This window comes from Amblyomma maculatum, chromosome 6, assembly GCF_055883805.1.
Source record: "Amblyomma maculatum isolate TAMU_Amacu chromosome 6, ASM5588380v1, whole genome shotgun sequence".
Lineage (NCBI taxonomy): Eukaryota > Metazoa > Arthropoda > Arachnida > Ixodida > Ixodidae > Amblyomma > Amblyomma maculatum.
Genome location: NC_139349.1, coordinates 125654341 through 125679221, shown reverse-complemented (window position 1 = coordinate 125679221; position 24881 = coordinate 125654341). Strand labels below are relative to the sequence as shown.

The 24881-nt window shown below is 45.0% G+C and overlaps 1 protein-coding gene across 1 annotated transcript; it reads right to left on the bottom strand.

The window, feature by feature from the left end:
* Positions 1-669: 669 nt before the first annotated feature.
* conv (insulin like growth factor binding protein acid labile subunit convoluted) lies at positions 670-7038 on the bottom strand. Its single transcript, XM_084605725.1, has 2 exons — positions 4431-7038; positions 670-1401 (listed from the first exon to the last, which is right to left on the bottom strand). The coding sequence occupies exons 1-2, from the start codon at positions 7027-7029 to the stop codon at positions 815-817; spliced, it is 3186 nt and encodes a 1061-aa protein (XP_084461851.1). The 5' UTR covers positions 7030-7038; the 3' UTR covers positions 670-814.
* Positions 7039-24881: the final 17843 nt, after the last annotated feature.

Genomic DNA, 24881 nt, shown 5'->3' with positions numbered 1-24881 from the left:
TTTATGTCACAATACTAATGACATCATCGTGTAGAGATGGAAGAGGAAGTTCAATAACAAGAGCGCCGGAGCAAAACACCATCACATCAGTAACATCTGACCCTCCTAATAATTCTGCATATTTTATATTAATTATCTGCGCAACGACTCAAAGTTGCACAGGTCTGCGTCTTTCGAAGGGAACGACCTTCAGATGGTGACGGGCGAGGGCGACATCTTGAGAGATGCAGTCAGATGACTGACTGGCAAGGCACATGCATGATTGCCTTGCGTCCCAGTACAACGTCGCGATTCTAGGTGTTATGTTAGCTGTTCAAACTTCGCCAGCCACACAACGCTGCTATTACGAATTTTACAGTGGAGGGAAAACACATCATGAGGTTCGTATGATTGGCACTCGTAACCACGGCGACTTTGCTGCTGGGCACCAAGGTAACGTCGCTCGTTTCTGGAAAATATAAAGCAGCGCTAACAAACATTAGCCCTCGAATCACGCTCAACCAAATATGTGCGCTCATGGCAGGTGTTCTATACTAAAACTTATTCGGAAGTTGAACGTTGGTCCCTATTTCCGGAAGTGAAGGAAGCTGAGAGGTGACGACAGGCGAAGTGTACAAATTCGCAAAAAGGTAGTTATTTGCGAACAACGCGTATACTTATGAGGCAAACCAATCAGCCACGTTTTATTCACCCTTCAGTGCGTCTCTCGTTGAACAAGTACGGCAGAGTTTGTGCACCCACAACGTTCGTGCAAAAGCGGACTAGGGCGAACCCGTACACATACCACATACATACTGTTTCGGTCTAGTTTGGCTCACGCACTCAAAATCCAGCACTCCGAACACAGCGCGGTGAAAACGACTACAAGCAGGACGAATATCACAGGCATTGGCGACACGATCCTCGCCGCAGCGCCCACCGGAGTGATTGTTCTGCACTGACGACTAGGCAAGTTGCGCGCTTCACCCGTCGAGTCCAAGGCTACCAAGCAGAGCCGATACTGCACAGATGGCTCGAGCCCATCGATGGTGTACTCTCTGTACCGGTACGGAATGTCTGTCTCACTCGCGAGGCTGCTCGTCGGCACGTCGCTCACTATGGCTCGGAAGCCGGACACGTCCTCCCTTGTGGCCACGTACCAGGCGAAGCGTATAGTCTTCTTGGAGGGCGAGTCTACGAGCCTGAACTTGACGTCGACGGCAGACTCATCATCATCGCCCTTCTGAGCTCGTTGTTCGTCGGTGAGGCACTCGAGGACGTCGGGGCTGACGTCCAGAAGGTGCCGTTGGTGCAGGTGGTGCGGGGAGTTGCAGACAACGTTGTTCCATTCGGTGACCTGAGGGTTGTGGCCGAGCCACTGGCGAAGATATTTGACGCTGCAGTCGCAGTTCAGGGGATTTCCTGGAAATAAATTCGAGAGAGCCATGTATTCGCTTGTTATTACCCACCAGTTGAGAAAACATTTTGCGAGACTGGACGATCATTCTCCCGTGTCCCAGCTGAGCGCGCTAACCATCTACTCTATGCAGACTTGTCTTTATTGCATTTTTTTTTTCATAAAAACAACAAACTGGCTGAATTTTGAAAAGTGCAGCAGTTCACTATCAATATATGTAACACAAAATTTAAATTGGTCACTTTTCCAATAAATTTATGAGCTCAGGTTCACATAAATAAGTTTTCAAAACATTAATTATACCCGCCGCGGTGGTAAAGCCGTTAGGGGGCTGGACTGTTATGCCCAAGGATGCGGAATCGAATCCCGACCGCGGAGGCCGCTTTTAGATGGGGGTAAAAAGCAGTGCGGTTGTGTGTTGTGCGATGTCAGCGCGTGTTAAAGAACTCCAGGCGGTCGAAATGTCCGGAGCCCTTTTACGGTGCTTCGCATAGCCCGGTTCGCTTTGGGACGTTAAACCTCATAAACCAAACTAAACCAGACCAAAACATATATTATCAGTCGGGCAGAGTCACCAAAATGCTACCGGATAGCTCTGACATGAAGTTCGGCATGGCGAACAACAATTTGGCGTTTCCACATGCTGTGCAAGCCTATGAGCATTATCGTGTCATTGGGAACTCCGTCATCTTCCTGTGCAGCTAGGAACTAAATTCCATGGGCGTTCAAAGGGAAACCTTTGTGAAAAGGCAAATTCGCTGGACATTCCAAATGAAAACCCCATCGCAACAATCTATAAACACGTGTTCAACAGCCTCGGGTTTTCTATACGACATAAAGTCCAAACCCCATAGTAAAAAAGTTTCCTTTTCCGTCATCCGTGCCTTCACGGGCAGAAGAACTCCTATATGAAATTTAAAGAAGTAACCTGTTTTCAATTACGGCTGCAACGGCATTCTTTCAACATATTTCAATACATTTTGCCCCGGGCCAGTAGAGTGTAACGACCGGCACACGGGTACAGGCAAGACTGTTTCAATAACATTTTTGTAAAGGCGTTTTCTGGTGACACTGCTGAAATAATTCATTCAAAATGGGGTATATAAATATCATGTTCATTTGGACAATTTCGCGAAAATAACCAGGCGTCCCACAAGTAAGTTGAAAAGCAGTTGACACAACGAACATTGGCAAAGCTCTTTCGAAGCGTGATTGGCAAACGGCAGGTAGAAAAAGACTCTTTATATCTCGAAAAAAAAAAAAAGAATATGGTGACATCTTTGTCACACTTAATTTTGCGCCAGTACTTTACGCCGACTTCCTGTGAACATGTCCGAAATTCTCCTTGTCTAGTATAAAGACGCTGAAAGGCGTTGAGGTGAACAAATACAAACTAAACAAATTAAAACAAGAAAAAAAACTAAAAAGTCAAACAGACGTTAAAGAACAAAAAATATGAGACTTAAAAAACGCAAGCACGAAAATATAAAGAAATAAAAACGACGGCGCACCAAGTGTCGAAACAAAAGCAGCAACGACGCTAAGGCTTTCGCATTTCTCCAGTGCAGGCTCTACAGTGTTCTCAAATTGTTTTCTTGTATTTTTAACTAACCGCTCAAAAAGGACACGATGGCCGGCTCACGCCGCAGCATAATGCCGCAAAATGGTCGTATTAGACCACAGTACGCGCCGGCTGTCATACAACTCATCGAGCAAGAAATGAAAAAAAGAAACAAGCACAAAAGGAAAAGAGGGACACTTGAACGCTACTGCTGTGGCGCCTCTTGGCATCTGGCGAGCTGGGCGCATTTCACTGAAGCGAGCCAAGCGACACGCCTGCAGACAATAACAGCGACCCCGTCGGCTGTCTCGTTCCAGATGCCGCTTCTAGATGACACTGAAATTCAGCTTTGCTTTGTCCCGCCGTCAGCCATGTGGAGGATCCCACTTGAGATCATCCTGACCCCGTAAGGAGAGGTAACTATGTTGTAAAAACGACAGCTTTGCACAATTATCGTCACGTGTAGACAAACGATTGACTTTCAACACTGATCTCTGTTTAAAGCCGCTGGCAGCAGCGACCGCAGCTGTAAGTGCTTGAAAAATTGCCTCTTACACCAAAACAGGCTCCATGTTATTGCAGTTTTCTCGACGCCTATAAAGTAAATTTTGGATGGCTTTGGTAAAAACGTCATAGGAGACATCGATATATAATTGCCTCTCACATATATGGGATAACAGGTAGGGCCCAAATCCTCAGGACTTATCATTTAGGTATTTTTAGGTAAGAAATTATACATGCGTCATCAGAACACCTCGATCAGAACACTTCCGCTTAGACGTCGCTTCAATTACCTTGCGGTGATTAAAGGGCGAAAGATACATGCAGCTGTAAGTTTACGCAACAATAGTAGCGTTCGTTCAAACCACATGGCGTCATTAAGCTTGGAATCACGCGGTAGCGTTAAATTATTTACTACCTTCTGCCAAAAGAACACTCTGTTCAGTAACAGTTTCCATTTCTAGAAGCGTACACAATTATGGTACATTAAACTAAGAAACGGGTGCTTTGTGTAGACGTATGCTGCTTAAAATTAGTACTGAGGTTGCGTTCTGACTTAGGATGAAACAGTCTGGCGGAAACGCTGTTGTTAGCCGTTCCTCTTAGACGCAACGAGACAGTCGGGATCCACTACCAAATTTTGGGCTTCAGAGTGTTGGGCTGGTAGTAAATCGTACTTTCAGGTCTTCATCCTAGATTTCTGGATATTTGTTATGCCCACTCATACGTTGCCCTAAACACAGTGTCACACCAGGCATGAGGTCAAAGATAACGTAACATACGTAAGTAAGAAATGTATGATGTTCAATGTTCACCAAGAGCTCCTAGTTGGTTAGATGTTTTCATTTAAACTTTAATTTGTACCCTCATTTTGACATCGGTCTTCAATATAATATCAAAGGAGGGTGTGTTGAGCAATTAGCAATACCTAGAAGTTAGCATAAAAAGAAGCGTTCTTTTACAACTTATTACCTTCGTAATACAGACGCAGACCATTCTTGATCCTCGCCATGTACTCTTCCTCGAACGTGGTCACGTTGTTGAACCGCAAGTCCAGATGGCGCAGGCTTTGGGATCTGAGAAAATCTCGCAGGTCTACAGAGAAAATCTTGTTGTGACTGAAATCTGCCCAGCTAACATTTTCTGGCAGTACAAGGGCTCCGTTGGCAACATGTCGAAGGTCATTGTATGACATGTCTAGGTGTCTCAGGCTGGTTAGGTTTCTCAGAACGTTAGGGTACACCTCGTTTATGAGGTTGTGGCGCAAGTCGATGTACTCCGCTTTGCCAAGGCCATCGTCGAAGCTGTTAGTGAGAACCGAGAGAAAGTTGTAGCTGAGATCGACGTTCTTGAGCTTGTACGGAATGTATGGTGATCGAGGAAACGTCTTCTCTGTGATAAAAGCAACCTCGTTGTGCGAGACGTTGATGGAGGAGAGTGACAGCAGGTCGTCCAGCAAGCCGTGAGTCTTATTCTCGAGCTTGTTGAGGAAGTTATGCGAGAGGTCCAATGTGTGCAAAGACACTAAGCCCTTGAACGCCTCAGGCGGGATGGAGGATATGTTGTTGTAGCTCAGGTTTAGACGCAGCAGCTGCAGCATTCCTTCGAATGCATATTCGCTGACGTTGCTGATTCGGTTGTTTTGGAGCCGGAGGTCGAACACGACTGGCAGGCGACCGAATGCCTTCTTAGGCAAAGCTTTGATCTTGTTGTCGTTTAAGTAGAGGTACTGCAAGGAACTGAGATCTTCAAGTGCTTCCCAAGGTACTCTATCGATGCTGTTGTTGGCAAGGGACAATGTTTGCAGGGTAAGCAGATTGGTGAATGAGCCCCTTTCGAGGCGTGTAAGGTTATTATTGTCCAGATACAGCCTTAGCATGGAGTTCATAGACCTGAATGTGCCCGGACCAAAGTGAGAGAGCATATTGTTTTGCAAATAGAGCTCGTTCAAAGCTATTGGCAAATTGAACATGCGCTTAATCTTGTTGTCGTTCGCTTTGATGAAGCGAACACTGACCATCGCGGAAAGACCACCGTGACTAACGTCACTAATATTGTTGTGACTGATGTCCAGATCAAGCAGCGTGGGAATCGATCCGAAAGTGCTGTAGCCAATCTTTTTTATCGCATTGTGGCTGAGGTTAAGGAATCTCACGCCAGCAAGCTTTTCGAAAACAGATCCCGAAATCTCCGTAATATTATTGTAGCTAAAATCAACTGTGTGAAGTTCGTATAGTCGCTTTTTTGTGAAAGCCTTTCGATTGATATCGGTGATCTTGTTAAAGGTTACGTTCAGAACTTTTATGCCAGTAATATTAGCAACAGGGACAGTGTTGAAGTCACTTATGTTGTTGTGATTAAGAAGAAGAGTAGTTACGTCAGACAGGTAAAACGTGTCTTTTGGCATTGTCGTTATGTTATTGTGGGAAAGATCAAAGACAGTAACGTTAGACAATTCCTGAAACGCCATGTCTCCAATGTAGCTGATGTTGTTGTGACTCAGGTCAATGTGAATTTGATACATTTTCAAAAGCGCTGCGCTGGCTATTTTGCTTATCTTGTTGTAGCTGAGGTCCAACTTTTCAAGCCACTGGAACTCCTTGAACTGTTCGTATCCAATGTCTTCTAATAAGTTATGGGCTAAATCAAGTGTCCGAAGATGCCGGGACGACACGAAAGCTTGCTTGTGCACCTTCTTGATCCGGTTCCCCCTAAAGTAAACATCACGGAGAAACCTGACACCTTTGACTGTATTAGCATCCACCTCAGGGAGTTCATTGTAAGACATGTTTATCACTCGGAGAATGGCGTTCGCAACGAACATGCCACGTGGAAACGTCTTGACCCTGTTATTCGATATGTTTAGAAACCACATGTTAGTCAGCTGGTTGAAGTCAATCTTTTGAAACGCCGTAAAATTATTGTACGACAGATCGAGGTACTTTATCTTTCGCGCAAATCGAAATGTATTTCTTTCAATCTTCTCCATTTTGTTGTGGTGCATGTCAAGTCGCTCCAACCTGTTGAGTCCAGTGAAAGCTGAAGGGTGCACTTTGAAAAGGAGATTGTGATCTAGGCGCAGTTCGAAGAGAATGTTCAACGCGCCGAACGCGTTTGCTGGAATAACCTCTATTCGGTTGTACGCCAGATTGAGAGACGTGAGATTCCTAAACTTGTTGATCAATTCCACCGGTATCTCGGTCAGGGCGTTGTCTTCGAAACTGAGCAGCTTCAGCGATTCGTTGAAGTGGTCCATTACGTCTGTGGCCACGGAAGCGAGAGACCCATGAGCAACGGTCAGGTTGATGACCTGCAGATCCTTAAATACGTCACCAAAAAGTTTTTTGAACGACGAACTCACTATAGTAAGGTTCGCGACAGGATGGTTCACGTTGCCTAACCCACGGGACATCATAGCCAGGTTCACACCATCGCATAAAACATGAAGCCCAACATCTTCGCTTCTTGTGCACTTGCAAGGGTAAAGGAGCGTCTGTCCGCTGGGACACTTCGGACGAGCCTCTGCCAGAAGCGCCATCGTGGCAAAACCGACGACGACCAAGGCTCGCATCTTGTTCGTTGCCGGGAAGGAAACCTGCATAGATGTAAAGTAAGTAAATATGTCATCAACGCCTTAAAAGCTGATATCTTGCTATACGGTTTCGTTTCAAGAGAGATCAATGAAAGCGTAACATTGAGTTGCGTAACTTGCTAATACTACAAAAAAAATCATACGGTTAATAGAAAACTCTCCATACAAAGTCCCTCTGCCCCACTTTTCAAAAAACATCGGATATTAACTATCACGAATATCACGAACAAGAGAATAGCACTGAAAGTATACGACCAAATGAAAATGGTTCCGGCTGTGATCCACGGCCATAACTTTCGACATACGACCTGTAGAAAAGAACCGGTGCGCACGAACTACTGTACACAAATACTAAATAATCAAATAGCTGATCTTCTAAGTAAATACCCTGGTGTTATAGAAACCATTCAGCACAGGGGTTCTATGAGAGCGGTTGGAGAAAAACCCAGTTCTTTTCTGTGACATAATAATGGCTCATTCTTTCTGCACAAATCTGACTTATATTAACAGAATTCGACAGCTTTTATTCTAGAGAACTAAGGCTTATTTTTTCGCTTCCGTAGTTAAACTTTTCACGCCTACTGTTATCTCCAGTGGTACTGATGTTGTATTGTTGTGCGCAATGCCTTGTAACCATATTAACTCAAGAAGCTAGTTTTTGCAGCATTTTTTATTCGGTATTCGGTAATGTATGTGAAACTGTGCTTTCTTGGTTTCGTTATGTAGTGTGTTTTATGCAATGTAACTTTGAGGATATTTTGTGCTTGCTTTGTTTTGTTTTTTTCAAATTTGCCCACTGCTCACAGAGAGAGTTTAAAGGGGCGGACGTTTCGTCAGGGAACATTTGTTTGCATTTTTGTCGCCTCCTCGGTAACCAAGTGTTGTTGAAAAATAAACCTGAATTTGAACCTTCTCTTTTGGACTCCCGCCCGTATTACTCGACACACCCAAGGTGCGAGGTTCCGTCGACTCGGCGCTGGCAGCCATCACGCTGGAGTCAGGCCTCTCCAAGAACGTGGCGGCGGGAAAGTGAAGAGGGGTCGGCACGCCGATGATAAACGGGGCCGAGAGTAGGGAAGGAGCCGGTTCAGCTAAGGGACGTTTACCTTGTTGCCTTTTCACGGGTGTTGTGTTGCCCCCCCCCCCCCCCCCCCCTTCTCCTTTCTCCCTGCAGCATTGTCGTCGCCGCCTCTTACGGAGGGCACCCCCCCCCCCCCCCCCTTTCCATCACGCGACTGAGAAGAAGTTCTGAAGAAGGTTGGGTGGCTTCATGCTTCACGCTCGCCCTAGCGTGGCAAACGCGGGGTTAGGTCTCGCGCGCCCGGCAGGCGGCCTCATTCATCACGCTAATGCGCCGACCGAGCATGCGCAATCCGTTTTCCTGCCGCCACGACCACCGTGCCACCCTGCGCGTCTAATGACGGGCCGGGCCCAGCACCACGGATGCCGATGGCAGCGTCTTAAGACACTGCAAGCAGAAGCGAATGAAAATAGAGTGAAGGGGAGAAGGTTTAGTGAGGGGTGGAGAGGGGGCGCCAGTGACTGCAGCTCACGTGACTTCGAGTTCGCTCACGACGGCCGGCGCTGTGGATGCCACCGACAGTGTTTGTCAGCTCTACCACGCTTTGAAGCAATAAATAATTCGAACAGGCGATAGGAGAATGAAGGGTGAACGACAACCGAAGAAAGAGGCAGGATATGATAGAAGGCTGTGAAGAACCGAGGGTCAGCATCCAGCTAAATTAACGCTGAGAAAGGCGCTCCTTTCGAACTTTCTTCGTTTTCTTTTTGGTGGAGAGAGTGCAGTATTTAATACTCTTTTCCCGCATTTATTCCCTTGCATTCTTCTCCCATGCCTTCTACCGTATCGAGACGAGGGTGATCGACCCTTGAGAATGGGCTCAACGTCGGCTTTTCTATAATACGTGATTGACGTCCGCCAAATGGATTTTGCCTATCAGTGCTCAGCGGCGATACCAGTGTTATAGGAGTCTATAAGTGACGCAAGCCAACGGGTGACTTTGCGCCGTCAGACGAAGCTATGTAGAACGCCGGATTAAAAGGTAAAGCTGGACGTGCGTCAGCTACACCGGAAAGTTACTGCAGGCTGATGCACGTTTAGTTGGCGTTCCAAAAAGGGGCGTCAAAGAAAAAAGCAGGAGACCTAGAGCAAACGCTTAAGTGAAAAACACCACTGTCTACAAAATCTCTACATTATTCGTTCCTTTCTGTGTTGGTGATTGTCCATGAAAAGCAAGGCTCCCGGATACTTTTTATGCTTTCATTTCCAGGAAATTATCAATCTGCAGTACAATACATTAGGATGTGTGTTCTCTATGGCGAAGTAAAACGTCTGCTTCCTTTTTTTAACGAATTCAATTTGTGCATGATTCCTAAAGGCGGCGTTGGGGCAGAGCTGCTCGAGTCATGCTGGAGAAGCGACTCAGATCTAAAACCTAAAAGCATTGCCACATTGCCCAAGCCGAAATAAGAATCCCGTTAAAAATGCCTTAACTATGTGAGCTGAGCAATAATTTCAGCGCTGACAAGGCTTATAAGCATACAACAGGTGTCCCAGCCAAATGTAACATAATACCTAAAAAATGATGTCGCAGTGCCATAGCCCCAGTGAAATAAAGTGACGGCTGTTGAGCGTCGATTGGCGTAATGTACAATATTTTTCTCGCTCGACAAGCTGAAATATTTAGTGATTACTTATTAGCTAACTACCTAAATATTTGCTGAGTGAAAACAAAAAAAAAAAAAAGAAAACGGGAATATAAAAATTGTAAATCGTCTCGAAGAATGGCTAGCAGCTTTGTTTCCATCCAGGTAAATTTTACATTGCAGTATTTATTGCTCTTAAAAAAACTATAGCACGTGAGCAGCTGCTCCCGGACATCTCCCTAACAGGGCGCACACAAATTTTGATTGAACCGTGAGCTTCAGAATAAAGCGGATTAATTCCCTATGACGCGTCTCTGGGCGATGAACTGGCAGCGCAGTCACGCGGAAACTCCTTTTATAGCGCAAGTCATCGTTCAGTGACGGTTAAAACTGCTACATTACATAATCAATTTGTTGGTGAACTCATTTCAGCCAACTTTATTTTTATTTCTTTCTAGCATTCGTCCATACCGCCAAGGAAAGCGCAGTTGCACGCTGTGATTTTTTTAAATCGCCAGAAACGAATGTAATTGGAGACAATTTCGTGGCTAAGGTGGCGTGTAAGGACAATGAGTGTGACACAGATTTGAATTCCTGGTTTTCGAGCGAAGCGCGGTTGTCCTCTGTGATCACTAAAAGTGATAAATCAGAATAATAAAAAAAAAATGCTTCCAAAAGGCCTGAATAGGCTTGACGGCGCTACCAAAAGCAGTGAAAGCTAGTCTCAGTGACTATGGAACCAGATATTGTCTACTTGGATACTATTGCTTCATTTAGTGGGTACCTTCATTATCAGCGAATTATTGATACGCAGGCTGTTTTCACAAATATTCATCTGTAATTGAGGTGTGCGACTCGTAGATGCTTAAAATGCTAATAACTTGTCGACACGGCCTCAGCACCTTTGATGCTTAAAGTTGTGGCCCTAATGTTAAGTAGAATGCTGGGACACGTGAAAAAAAAAAATGCGTTCAAATCTTTTCGTGATATGACTACGATGCTTCGACTACCCTTCGTATTTCCGCAAATATATGGATTAAATGGTTTTTCAACCAAATTAAATATTCTAGTTTCTAGTTTATTGGCACTCAGGACTTGGTCGAAAAACGACAGCATAGTCAGGCAGACCACAGCAGCTGAAGCAGCAACAACTGCCGCTCCACGATATGGGCATACAGAAACTTATTCATGTCACCTACTCAACAGCCTTCGCCGCACAAAAGGACGCGAGGTGCTCCAGTTATGTTCTCGCAATCAAATATTGCTTCAAATGCACTCCTGTAGTTTCATACATGTGTCTTTCATATTCTGCACTGCATATTATGATTTGCTCGCATACTAAAGAGTTCAAGTCGTGTATTTTATTTTGGCTTAATTAATGTTTGCGAATGAAAAGCACTGACAACGACTGAGACGTGCAGCGGATATCCAAAATATATCCTATCATGTAGCACACGGCATCACTATTACATTTAAAACACACAAGTCTTCCCGCCCCTGCGCTAAAACTGCGTACATAAAGCTGCAGGAGCGGATGAGAACCGCGTATTTGCATAAACATTTAGCAAAGAACATCAACCCTGGGAGTTTGTTTTCTTCACCGGTCTTGATAGCTTTACGTCATGGCCAAGAGCTGCCAGGGCACGGCGATCGTCTATTCTCAGCTGTCCTCGCAGCTATGCGATTTTTATCCCATCTTGATCTTTCTTTCCCCCGTCGGTACGAACACCTGCCTAGCCGGGTGGCACTTGGCAGCACTGAGCCGAACGCGAAGGTCATCCACTGAGCCTCCCTCCACCCTCTGTACCTCCAGACAGGAAGTTACGCGCCACTTTTGTGGCCTTGGCGGTGGAGGGGAGGGGACACGAAGGGGAAAGTACAACCTGTTCTGAGCAGCAAGGCGTGTGTAAAATTTGATTGACGGGCGCGACGAGGAGGCCGGCACCAGGTTATTTCTTTAGTCGTGTATAAGCTGGCTACACGGTACAGCCAGGGGGGTGGATATGTATCTTAAAGAAGAGATAGAAGAAAGGTATCTTTACAAACACGGAACAAGAAACCTGCGACGGCAACCCGGCATTCCTCTGACGGGGCGCGGAATTTGAAAACGCCCCTTGCGGCTGTTCGCGAAGCTCGGCAGCGCAAGCTCCTGACGTCTCACTTTAACGGGAAAGAAATGCAGCGGTTTGGCGTGTTGACAGAATCCCGTGGAATCGGCTCTCTTCAGATTTCTTTTTTTTTTTTTTTAGAACGCTTTGCCGTTTTCAGTATATTACGGCAGGTTGAAGAAATCAAAGGAATCCTCAAGGAGCAGAAGGCGGCTTGCTACCGCAGCTCCGATATCGTCACGCGGTGAAAGCCGCGGGGCTATTAGAAACCAAGCGTGCCTTTTCAATACTTGCGCCTGCGTTTCAATGCTTGCGGGTTATTCGGGGCCGGACATCACCTGAGTTCCTTGAAATGCACCTTCGGGGAAAGACAGGCTTTGCGAAAAAGTCATTTTTTTTTTCGGGCGTCCTGCGGGAGGAAATGGGATTCGTTTCTCAGAAGCAATGCTGTCAAAATGGCGCCCTTTTCGTTTTTGGTCGCGCCTTGGGGCTAGGCTCTTCCCGGTAAATCCCGGCCTTTCCTTAATTCCGTCTCGACATCTTTTCGCGCGCCTGAGTCGCTCTGTCCTGAAACCCCAAAGGGAAAAGTGAGCAGCGTGTTTTCGAAACCGCACACAAACCCAGCTCATTTCGAGAAGTGCCCGTTGGAAGAGAAACCAGGCTCTGCCGTCACGGCGGTCGGCCAGGGGCGATTCTTCCCGGCACCGCGCTATCAAGAATGTTTCGCAGGAAATAGAATGCAATGAATGAACTGCCACGCAGCGTTTCTGCACTGAACTTCTCGTGCACTAGCAATGAAATCGTCTCGTCGCGAGATATTTCCTGGAAAGGAGTGAGAAGCGATGCGCATGAGCCAGATTAATGAAGTCAGGAAGTAATATGCAGAGCTCCTGAATGTTACGCGCTCATCATAATGAGAGCTTTCTGCGAAAGTTACCTGTGTGTTCACTGCGCATTTGTTTATCTCAGTAAAACCCGCGTTCGCCGCCAAAATAAAAAAAAAAGCGTCAACCTCGCTGTAACACTTACTACAGAAAAATAACGGCAAAAATTCATACCGCAGCATGTAAATAAATAGAAAATAAATACCACCGGATAGGCTTTTATGATGTGTACAACATGTCATTTCCCCGCATTACTTGAATAATTATTTAGCTTTCTCTGCACAGTTTATCGATGTTAAGACACAATAATCCGCTGAAAACTCTCAAGGAATTTATGCTGGAATTACCGCCAACACGATATAATGCAGTTGAGATCACATGCAAAAAGAGAGAAGAAAACAAACTAAGCAAACAATGCGCGTGTAGTGCTGATTGCATATATGAGGTAATGGCCAGGGGCGCTGCAATTTCCTCTCAGCGCGAATCAAAGCAGCCTAATCTTTTTTCTCAGTAACTACAAAAAGAGTCGCCCAGCGCCGAGATTTCAACAGAACTGTAGTGAGAACAAGCAGAAAAATACTTGCCTTCAAGAATATATCCGACAATGGAAGTAGGGACGCTGAGAAAAGTGCTGTTTTCAACAGCAGCCGTTCAGAAGTTCATACGGCCTACACAGCATGAGGTGACGACATAAAATCCATTTTGTAGAAGGCCAACGACAACACCTGTTCCTTCACCAGCAGCAAGGAGAGACGTTTCCGATATGGCACTTCACTGACACGTCGCACAACACCACATCTCGAAAATGAACACACGCTGAAGCGAAAACGTTGAGATTCCGATCAAGACTCTGCTCAGCACCGCAGTCATGGAGATTATGCGGGGGTCGACTTGCATTGGCTGACAGCGTAGTCGCGATGACGGCACAGCCGAGAACAGGCAGAGATCCCAAACACGAAATGAGCCACCAACTCCTTCCCCGGCGCTGCGAGCAAAGCAACGAGGACAAGTCCACTTTCGACACACCAGTGCCACAGGTTATTGGCTCCAAGCGATTAGTCGCGCCCTTTCACAACACCACACAGTGCAAGGGCGACATTCTCTCGCCAAGCACAGCCACACACACACAAAAAAAGAAAACACCCTCACGGACGACGCCTTTCTTCAAGATAGCTCGTATTCTCTCCCCGAAAGGCTGGCAGGCATACGGCGCGGTGCTAAGCTTCTGCGAACTCCTTCGAAGCCCCGACGTTGCACGACATGGTCGCTCATACACTGCTGTCGTGCAGGTGCTTGCTGCTGGTCACGACGTGTCTCGTGGAGTCCGGCTGGCAGCTGCGTTGCGCGGGCCTCTCTCGGTCCGTGCGAGCGTGGATGGCAGATGAGTGGGTTCGTTTCGTCGACGATGAACCATCCTCTCGCGGTGCCAGAAGCCACCGGCTGGCCGATTCGCGTGGGCTCCGCAGGCGGAAACGACGGCGCGAGCTGACCCAGAAAAGGGAGAGGCGCACGGTTTCTTCGCTCTCCTGTATTTGGGTCACGTCGCGTGGCCGCTGGACAGGTTTCGTTGCTGCCACCGACCCTTTCCCTCCGCACCCCCTCGCCGGCGAGTTTCTCCATGTCTGCGTGTGGTAAGAATGAGGGGAATGCTCTCTCCCCACAGTGTGCGGCTACGATATCACGTCGGCGGCCTTCGAATGCACAGAGCTAATAGGCAAGGCCGCGCCGTAGCGCAGTTCTTCTGGACGTAGACTCACCCTCTCTAACAGGCAACCACTTCCTCCTGCTCCTGCCACCTGTTGATAGGATATGCAGATGATCAATAATTACGCGAATAAAAAACTCGAACGCCTGAATTTATTGGCAAATAGTTGCCCGCATTTTCTAGTTTAAGGTTTTCTCTGCAAACAGGTTTCCTTTAAACGAGCTGCTGATCAAGATATGCCTGAATGTCGGAAAGATATCTCTGAAACTATAATCGCGGCAAAATTAGAAAAAATTAATATGAAATCTAAGCAAAGTTTCTTGAGGTTACCGCACGGCATATGCTAACTGCTTCACTCCACACTGTCACATAAAACTTGAAAGATATGAAACAAAAATACGCAGCGGGCTACAAAATAGGACTTATTTGTTTTAAATATTTTATAAGCACCACGGCCAAGATATATCTCAGATTTGACCGGCGACGTTGCGTCTTTCACAAGATGTCTGTAGCATTATACAGCAGGTTCTTTTTTTTTTTCTTTTACTGAGAAAGCCCCAATACTGCACAGCATTTTGGTAATATCTAAAAGAGGAATGATGTATGTAATAATTTTTTAGGAGAGTTAAAACGCAAATTGCACACGTGTCTACTAGAGCATTGCTTGTTATAGTGCTACTTAGCACAGTAATACAAGTGGCAGGGTAGAATGTACAACCAAGCCGTGGACAAACAATGGTGTATTGCTTCCTTTATGCTAGATAGTTCCGTTATGTCTTTAAAGAATTTAGTTTGTTAACTTTTTTTTTCTGCGTGCTTAAGCATAAAGGACGCTGAGCACACTGCTCAGGTGCTTTTTTTTCCTGTGCTTATAGTAAAAGGTAAGCCCACATTATCTTGACAATAAAAGTAAAGAGAAAGGACCAGGGGAAGGGAGGAGAGAAGCGGTGATGATGTATGGGTATGTGTAGCTTCACAAACCTGCTATGGGCTGCACCTGCTGCTTTACCAGAATTTCTCAAATTAGATAATAAAAGTGCTTCTAAAGTTTACCCCAGTAATGGATTTCAACTGAATGCTGCGGCCGGAAGCAACACTAACTGCAAGACAAAGATAACAGTTATTATTAAAAGCTTCAAGTTTTATGTAGAAGCAGTAAAGGGGGCGGCAGCGAAGGGAAAAATATAATACCACCGTGTATGAAGCTTGAAAATCAACCATGCGAAATATCGCATCAGTATAAGGACCACGCACACAACAGAGCTTCGATCATTATACTTACTGTGCTGCATCTTTTTCGTCTTTTCGGCGCACCTTGTAAAAACTGCTTTTCCGTCGCCCATGCAACGCTAAAGAATCACCTTCTTTTTTTTTTGCAAGAGTGAATTATTTAAGCTCTTCGGGGCCGCTAATATAAGCAAGGGTGATTGAAGAAGACGGTGAATTATAGTAATAGCGACACTTGTTGACAGCTAAGCGATGAACTGAAGTTTGTACACAAAAGTTTACAATATTTACGGCATACACAGAAAGGTCGGACCAAAAAATAATTCCGGGAGCACTGTGAAATCTAGACAGCAGAAATGCGAAAGCCCAAGCGTTGCAGGTGCACATGTGCACATGATGCATCACGTTTGCTCTTATCGTCATTATCAGCTCAATGCACTGTAATTTTAATTGCTATTGTCATCATTGTCATTATCGCTAATTGCAACGTAATTGTCGTCGCTACTATCATCCTCATGGTAGACAGAAAATTATGATGTGTGTTTCTGGATCCCGGTCGTGGGAAATGAAAGTCCATTAGGCGCGGTTGTCGGCCAAGTGGCACGGCAACCACGTTATTTTACTTGTTTGGACACATACGTACAATGCACTATCAGGCAATAAAGAAAGAAAAATCCGAGCGTGGCTGCAGTTGGTTAAAACGCTCGGCTGAGGTTCCAAGGGATGAAGGTTCGATTCCTGGTGGAGACAGGATTTATTTATCTGTTTTAACTATCTTCCTCGCGGTAGACAAAGAGAATTATTTTATTTATTTATTTATTTATTTATTTATTTATTTATTTATTTAGTTATTTGTACATACTGCAGTCTCGATGAGGCTATGGCAGGAGTGGGCAAACTAAGAAAAGTGTATAAAGAAATACAAACATATAAAATGATGTACTTTTAACGATCCCAGGCGTCATGACCGATGACGTCATCAGGTAAAGCCGTCACAACCACGCGGTATCCTGCGGACACTTCTCGTGGCCGGACGGACAGGATCATGGCCGCGAGTATGAGCCATTGAAGACATTCGCCTTAACATAGATCTCCCTCGGCCTAGCAGCCGAAAGTGACATGCTATCACTTAGAACACTCGACTGGATCCTAGGGCTGTTTTAATGCCTCGGGGCCAAGCCTACCATCGAATCGTAGCCAATTGGGCAAGCATCAGCATAAATGGTTACCTGCTGTCTAACACAGCTCTTTTGACTTTAAGAATGCTAATAACTTCCTCGCGAGACATTTGTGCAAGAAAATAGAGCATGGAGAAATCAAAACATGCAAATGAGAATGACACGAGCGACCACAATTGGCCTGTCCGATCACAGACCCTGCATCACAACCATAATCTATACGTGAGCCTCTCTTTTTACAGAGAAAAGGAAGAACAGAAAAAACCCCAAAATTTATCCGCACCCACGTTTTGGCCAGCAGCGCATGCTGATGGGCTGGACAAGGCACACAAAGGTCTGCTTACATTTCTTGTGCTCCAGTCACTCAGCGCAGTTTGTTCAAGTATGCACTGACATCACGGTTTCACACAAGTACGCCCTGCCAATTCTGAAATATTTTGCTCAACTAGAAATATGAAAACAACCCGAGGGTGAGCCCAGAAGAGCGTTTCAGAGTACGTTCTATGGGGCTAATGATTTAAGTATTAAGATCAGCCGCTTTAAGCTTTTAGTGCGTTGCCCCTACAGTGGGATAACGATTTTATTGATTATATTCCGTTTGCAGTGCCTTTTGGTCTCGTGGTTTCCATTACCGAGAATACAATTGCTGGGATCACAGATCAGTTGGGTCAATGACTAGATAGAAAAGTATGGCTTAACGCAGATTTGACTGCGCAACGAGAAGGGAATTAGTTTTTGCTCTGGCTGCGTGGCATCGGGATGAAGCAATTAGTGATAGCTGGTCTTTTCTGAGTGAGATTATGTAGAATATTCTTGTTCCCTCCTGTGCATCTCTCACGACGAGTAAAGCTTGAGGCAGCCACCGGCAGGTTCATTGTCCTGTCGCACGTATACCACGTAGGCGTGAGAGTTCTAATTGCCTCTCGCCAACAGTCAGCAGTGTGGGTCGAACGGCGACTTGGCGCGCGAGAAGTCAAGGACAGGGGCTGCGTTCTGAGAACGCTGAGAGCACTTCTTTGAGGCCGAATCCACCGGGAGGCGGGAAAACAAGGATCCAGTCTAATTACAGCCCAGTTGCCTCCAATTCGCTTCGGAGAGCGGCGAATTAGTTTCTCGCAATGAGGCGAAACGAAGTGGATGCAGTCCTGTCGCCCGGGATGTGTACTTGCCTTTAATCTCGGAGCAGCCAGAGAGTTCGGTCGGGAGAGGTGGATTTTGTTTACTGGCGCAACGATCGCGGCTTCAGCGACGCTGCACCGTTGCTTGCAAGGCGTTCGATCTGTCGACAGATTCGTGATTCGTAGAAACCCACGCGCTAATTTCGGGCAGCTTTGTGACTGTCTGGGTTGTAACGGCAAAAGAGACCCTGAGGAGGTGTAAGCTTACGCTGTATTAGCGCGTTTCGTAGAAGAATTAGTGTGTAGCGGTAGGGTGTATTGCTCTCACATCACTGTAGCGAGGAAGCCTGTGTGCGCCATGCTGAAGTATTGTGGTTTCACATAAGTTGGTGCAAAGTTAACTTTGTTTCAGCCACAAGGCTTTTTTAATTACTTTGTCGGTTTTTATCAACTTCAAAACTGCAACCTGCAAGTGCAGTAACTCTGAGTAATACCGGTTCCTTTTTCTCAAATGCGCAGTGAATACCCAGATGGGGGTATCAGTGTAGAGCGTGCCATCATGGTGTGTCCGCAGAAGACGACAGCCCTAGCACGCCTGCCAAGCAGGCGCAGATTGGATTTCGCGGCTGCTCAACTGAATGCCTGCGACGCGCTGTCCCGTTCCCGCCTGGCTCAGCGGGTCCTGCCAAATATATTTGTGAATACCCGACGACTTGTAGCTGTGATTAATCTCCACCAGTGAAAAGATATAGATGAGGTCAAAGATGAAGTAAGAGCTGAGCTGACTAAACCGAAAGAAGGGATGATGCAAGTGGTCAATTAAGCTCGCTGTAGTCGGTTGAACGCAACTTGCGAACTTAAATTCACGCAATTTAGTTCTTCAATTCATCGTAATGAATTCGCGCATAAAAAGGAAGAAAACATAAAAAGAAGGCTGTGAGAGAATGAAGCTGATGGCAGAGGCAAAAACTGGCAACAAGTTCGCAGCATTAAACGGCTCCATGCTCATCCGTTGCAATATCAGCCTGATCTGGAACACGGGCTTGCACAATCTACCCAGTATTCAAGAAGAAGTAACGTCCAAATTCAAGACGAAGTGAATAAAAAAATACAAAGGCTCTTTCTGGTATGCTCACTCAATGAACTGAGCGAGAAAAAGGGATTTTAGTCGAAAGATCTACTAAATCGCCTGGCACAGCTACTCGAGGCATAATTGATCAGGAGGCCATCATCACCACCTTTTATTGATTTGAAAAAGAAAGAGATACACGCTTCAACTCTGTCCTCAAGGTGTCTGTGAAAACCGTTCTTTTTGAAATGTCACGTCAAAAGCACAATGCTGAACAATCTGGGCAACTTGTGGACTATAGCATGTTGCAAAAAAAAGCCCTTCAATGTCAGAACCGTTTAGTTAACTTTTTGTCAGCGATAATGAGATAGTAGATTTAAAGATAAGCTGTTAACACCTAGTGACCTTGAAAAGCATGGTTCCCAAATTGGCTACGCCTGGCACTAACACTGCTCAGAAACGACGGTAGTTTCTCTATTTCGAAGCATTGACACGTGGCTTTTTATGTGCAGGCGACATTGAGCCCCGTGCATAAAGGTGACCTCCAATCCTATTATCTTTGTTCGGTCAGAGATGGCTGCCCCGCCCAGCCTGGACACGCGACAAGTGACGTCTGTAGCTATATGACTGCAATTCATTTTGTAACTTTTCCGTTGCTGAGGAGATTTACTGCATTTTTGGCCTTTCTGAATGTAGCTGGCCTGTATACCTAACCATTATCACGCAACGTGCCTTGCTTCTCATGTTGACACGTCGTCACCAATAAAAAGACAGTTACTACACAGTTGCACAATCGGCTCCCAGGATGCGCCAACTGTGCAGTCTATGCGTGATTAGCAGTGTTATTACGTAATAGTTTTGGATATCTTAACGCACTTTCTTAAGCAAGAAAGTACTGCCCTTGAAAGAAAACATTTCTTTAGAACTTGTTTTTTACCTCGTTTGACAGTGACCTGCGCCTTGTCACTTGTATGCTTCGTCAGTTGGCATAACCTTCGAATTGGTCAACTTTGAAACGTAGCTCTACAGTAATTGCCGAGTTGGTGTCTTAATATTTCCGCGTGATACACTACAGTTCACATTTTCCATAGCCGCATTCATATTAACCTACATATACGGTCATCAGAATGTTTCTTGCACCGATGAGCTATTAGCCTGAACTTACGATAGTGTTTCTTTGTCATAAGTTCAATTGCATTCCTTACAAGGAAAACTAGACCCCACATCTTCTTTGGACGATCGCTTGTAGCGTACCCACTGCGCGTTCAGTGTCGTTACTAAAAGCTATCTTGCTTGAGAAGAAGACTGAATTCCCATTGACAAACATTGCATGGGAGCTAGTGGCAAACTGCTGACTAACTACGAGTGCGTTCGAAAAGTTTTGGAAGGGTTGGCGACCAGCACAAGACGCTTCCTTAGCAATTTGTGTAAAAGGGGCTTTGCAAGCCTGGAGGACAATAGGCGAGCGCCATGTGAAACGTCGCGGCGAACATCTGCAATGAAATACCAAACGAGTGCCTACGAATAAATTAAATATACTATGTTTTATGCGATCTACAACATGTCATTTGCACGTCGTAGGTGCAGCCTCATCAATTATAGTTGCAAAGTTTTGGTACGGTATCACTTCCAGCCTGCCCCCCCGGATTTCATCGCTGTACGCGTGAAGATTCTGCCGATGTCCCTGATACGAGTGGCGATAGAAAGCAGTCTGGAATTTCAATACATGGAATAGGGTTTACATGTGTTCCTAAGACTTACCTTGGCTCAGTGTGATCATCATCATCATCATCAACGGACTATACTCACTGCAGGGCGAAGGCATCTCCCATACTTTTCCAATTAACCTGGTCCTGTGGTAGCTACATGCACTTGACCCTGCGAACGTCTTAGCCTCATCCGCCCATCTAACTTTCCTACACTTTCCTTCCCTTGGATTCCAATTTCTTACCCTTAGCGACCATCGGTTATCCTCTCTACGCCCATGTCCTGCCCATGCCCATTTCGTCTTGATTTCCACTAGAATTTCATTAACTCGAGTTATTTTCCTGATCAACTACGCGTGTTTCCTATCTCAACTTTACACCTACCATTTTTCGTTCCATATCCCTCTGCGCTATTCTCAACTTAAGCAGAACAATTTTCATTAGCCTCCACGTTCCAGCCCCATAGTGAGCATAGATAAGATGCTGATTTCATTTAATTTGATTTTGGGGGGTTTAACGTCCCAAAGCGACTCAAGCTGTGAGACAGGTAAGATGCAACTGTACACTTTCCTCTTGAGTGATACCGGTAAGCTGCTAGACATAATCTGCGAATACTTGTCAAATGCATTGTACACTAATCATGTTCTCCTAATTATTTCCCTTTTATGGTTTGGCATGCGTTTACTACCTGTCCTAACTAGACATATAAGCGTACCCTTCCAATACTTCGCAGCATATTGTGAACCACTGTTCCTTCCCGAGGCTGTTGAACATTACGTTAGTCTCTGCATATTAATTTTCAAACCTATACCTTTCTGCTATTCATGTGTAGGTCATTAATCATTATTTGCAGTTCATCCTCTGAGTTACTTAGCAAGCGAACGGCATCAGCTAATCGCAGATTACTGGGGTTTTGTTCATCGACCCTTATCTCTAGCTCCTCCCATTCCAAGTCTCTGAATACTTCGCCTAAACAAGCTGGGAATAGCACCGGGGAGATCGTTTCTCCTTACCTAACACATTTCTTTATGGACATTTTTTACTTTATGCAAAACTATGTTTGCTGTGCGGCCACTATAGATATCTTCCAGTAATTTCACATACGGCTCGTCTAAACTCTGATTTCGCATTACCTGTATGACTGCCGAGCTTTCTACTGGGTCAGATGCTTCCTTTAGTGAAAGCTATGTATAAGCGCTGGTTATATTCCGAGCGTTTTTCTATCACGTGGTTGATGGTATGGATATGATCGATAGTAGAGGGTCCCCTTTTCGAAAACCAGCTTGAACTTTTGCTTGAATGAAGTCTCAGACTCTCCCGATTCTGTTAGCGATTTTCCTAGCAAACAGTTCATATGTAACAGATAGTAAGCTGATTGGCCTATAATTTGCAAGTCCTTGACGTCCCCTTTCATATGAATTAAGATAACGTTAGCGTTCTTTAATGACTCCAGTACCATCGATGACACCAGACATTGCGTATACAGGGTGGCCACTCTTTCTAACACGATATCCCCCCCTAAGTTTTTCTTCAAATCTGCAGTTACCTGATCCTCTCCAGCAGTAATCCCACTTTTCATAGTTTCCAAAGCTTTCTTAACCTCGTTCTTCGTCACTGGCGGAATGTTTAACTGCTTTTCACTACTACCTATCTCTTTATTGTCCTGACTACTTCGGCTGCTATATAGGGCAGTATAGAACTCCTCGGCTACTTTGGCTATCCTGTCCATATTCGTGATGACAATGCCTAACTTGTCCCATAGCGCATACCTCTGAATTTCGCCTATGTCCAATTTTTTTTTTCCATCGTTTTAAGGCCGTCTCCGTTCTCTAAAGCATGCTCAATTTTCCCCATGTTATACTTACTTTTCGCGGCCACTTTACGCTTATTGATAAGCTTTGATATGTTTGTCAGTTCTATCCTGTCTACTGGGTTAGAAGCTTTAAGACTTTGGCTTTTCTTAGTCAAATGTTTTGTCTCCTTAGATTGTCTACCGGTATCCTCTCTGACTATCACACCGCCTACTTTTACCGTCTACTCAGTAATGATATCTAGATATTATTGTTCATTACTTTTACGCTCAGGTCTTCATCCTCGGTTAAAGCTGAATATCTATTCTGTAGCGAGGTTAAGAATTCTTCTGCTCTCCCCCACACTGCTAATTTGTTGATGGACTTCTTTCTTACTTATCTGTTCCATTTTCTTTTCAGATATAGACTAGTTCGAGACCTTACCATCCTGTGGTCACTGCATCTCATCCTTCCGATTACCTCTACATCCTGCATAATGCCGGGATTAGAACACAGTATGAAGTCAATTTCATTTTTAAGCTCCCCATTAGGGCTTCTTCATGTTATTCCGTTTGCTCAGTAAGGTATTCATGATTCATAAGTTATTGCGCTCAACAAATTTAACTGGTAAATCCCCCTGCTATTCCTAGAACTAATGTCACAGTCCCCCATTGACTAGCCTGCTTTTTTCCTACCTTGGCATTTAAATCACTCATTAGTAAGGTATTCTGCGTCTTTACATTCTCCGCTGCCAACTCTACATCTTTGTAGAAGCTTTCGACTGCCTGATTATCATGACTAGGTACATGTCTGCGCGTATGCCTGTACAACCTTCAGTTTGTGCCACTTAATAACCTTAATTACGACGCCTGCCGCTTTCTTAGTAATGCTATAAAACTCGTCTATACGACCAGCTATATCGCTTTTCACAAGGAACCTTTCTCCTAGTTCCCTTCTCTCCGGTAAAGCTCGATGACACAATACATGTCCGCCCTTCAGATACATCCTCATTTCGCTTCCTAGCCTCACTAAGCCCTATCCCATCTCAGTTCATTATTTCTCTTTCCTCTAAGAGTACTGCTAAACTGTCCTCACTAGCTAAGGTTCTAGCATTACTCGTTGCCAGAGTCAGTTTCCAATACAGGGTTTACAAAAGTACGTCTGGCAACTGTGAGCGGCATGCTGATCCCGCGTTGGCCGCCATATTTTGTTCGCTCCATCCGTTCGCTTCGTGTCCGTCCGTCAGCGCTCGCCGTTCTGTTCGCGCTTTTCACGTTTTAACTTAGTGTGCTGTGCTTGGACCTCTCTTCGGTCCCTGGCGGTTTCTGTTAGCGACGCCTAGAAGCGTATTTTGACAGCCGAGACGTGGCGGAGCCCACCGGCCGCGCTACCGAGCGTAGTTTCAAATTGTTCTACGAGTCGTGCATGGGCCCCTCGGCAATTCGCAGCGTCATCCCTATCCAGGTACAGTTTCCAGAGTTCTGTAATGTGGATTTTTTTTGTCTGTGAGCCTTTGATGTTTACTTAAATGCGTATGAGAGATCATCGCGAGTTTGTTTGCTTGGTTTGCGCAATCACCGTCGCTCATCCCACTGGTAGATACATGGTTGGTGAAATGAGCGAGGATGCATTTTATTTTATGATAAAAGGATTGTGCGTAATTTGACGTAAGTTGGACTGACGCTTAGCACTTTCCTTCACATGCCGTTGACGCAGTAGTTGGCATTAGTCTCGGAAATAATCGGGGGCTGCGTAAAAAAAAAAAGTGCCATGGTATTTGTGCTTTTAGTGATTGAATATTGATTGGTGTGCGATAGGCGATGACGAGTTAATAAAATCTTTGTAATTAATTTATAATTGATGAAATAAAGAAACGAAAAAAAAGGAAAAATTGGAAAGTAAGGGTTTAAAGGTGTGAGAATGAAAAACCAGTGCTTGGTGATGCTAAGGAAGAAAATTTAGAATGTGTAATTGATTAATTGAAATAATTGAATGTGTTCAAAAGTGTCAAATTGCTCAGAATGGAAAGCCGATTGTTGCTGACGCATGCGTATCGGTGTATAAAAATATAAAACGTCAAATAAAATAAAAATAAATAAAGAAATGATAGAAATATAACATAACATACATAACATAGAAATATAACATACATAACAATATATAACATACTAAACTTGTGTGTAGTATGTTACTTTTGATGAATTCATATTTCACTGCATTGTATTCTTTTCGCCCCTCCTGCTAGGGCCCAGTTAGGGCCTGTAGTATTTGGTAAATAAAATAAATAAATAAATAAATAAATAAAAGAGCTAAAATATAACACGTGAAGAAAGAAAACATCGTGCGTGTGTGTGTATGAGAGAGAGACACTATCGCGTT

What these genes read in the sequence shown, in the direction of transcription:
- conv (XM_084605725.1), bottom strand. Translation starts at nt 7,029, where the DNA reads ATGCGAGCCTTGGTCGTCGTCGGTTTTGCCACGATGGCGCTTCTGGCA. An exon ending in TCTGCGTCTGTATTACGAAG is followed by an intron (nt 1,402 to 4,430) that starts GTAATAAGTTGT and finishes ATTTATTTCCAG; the next exon opens with GAAATCCCCTGAACTGCGAC.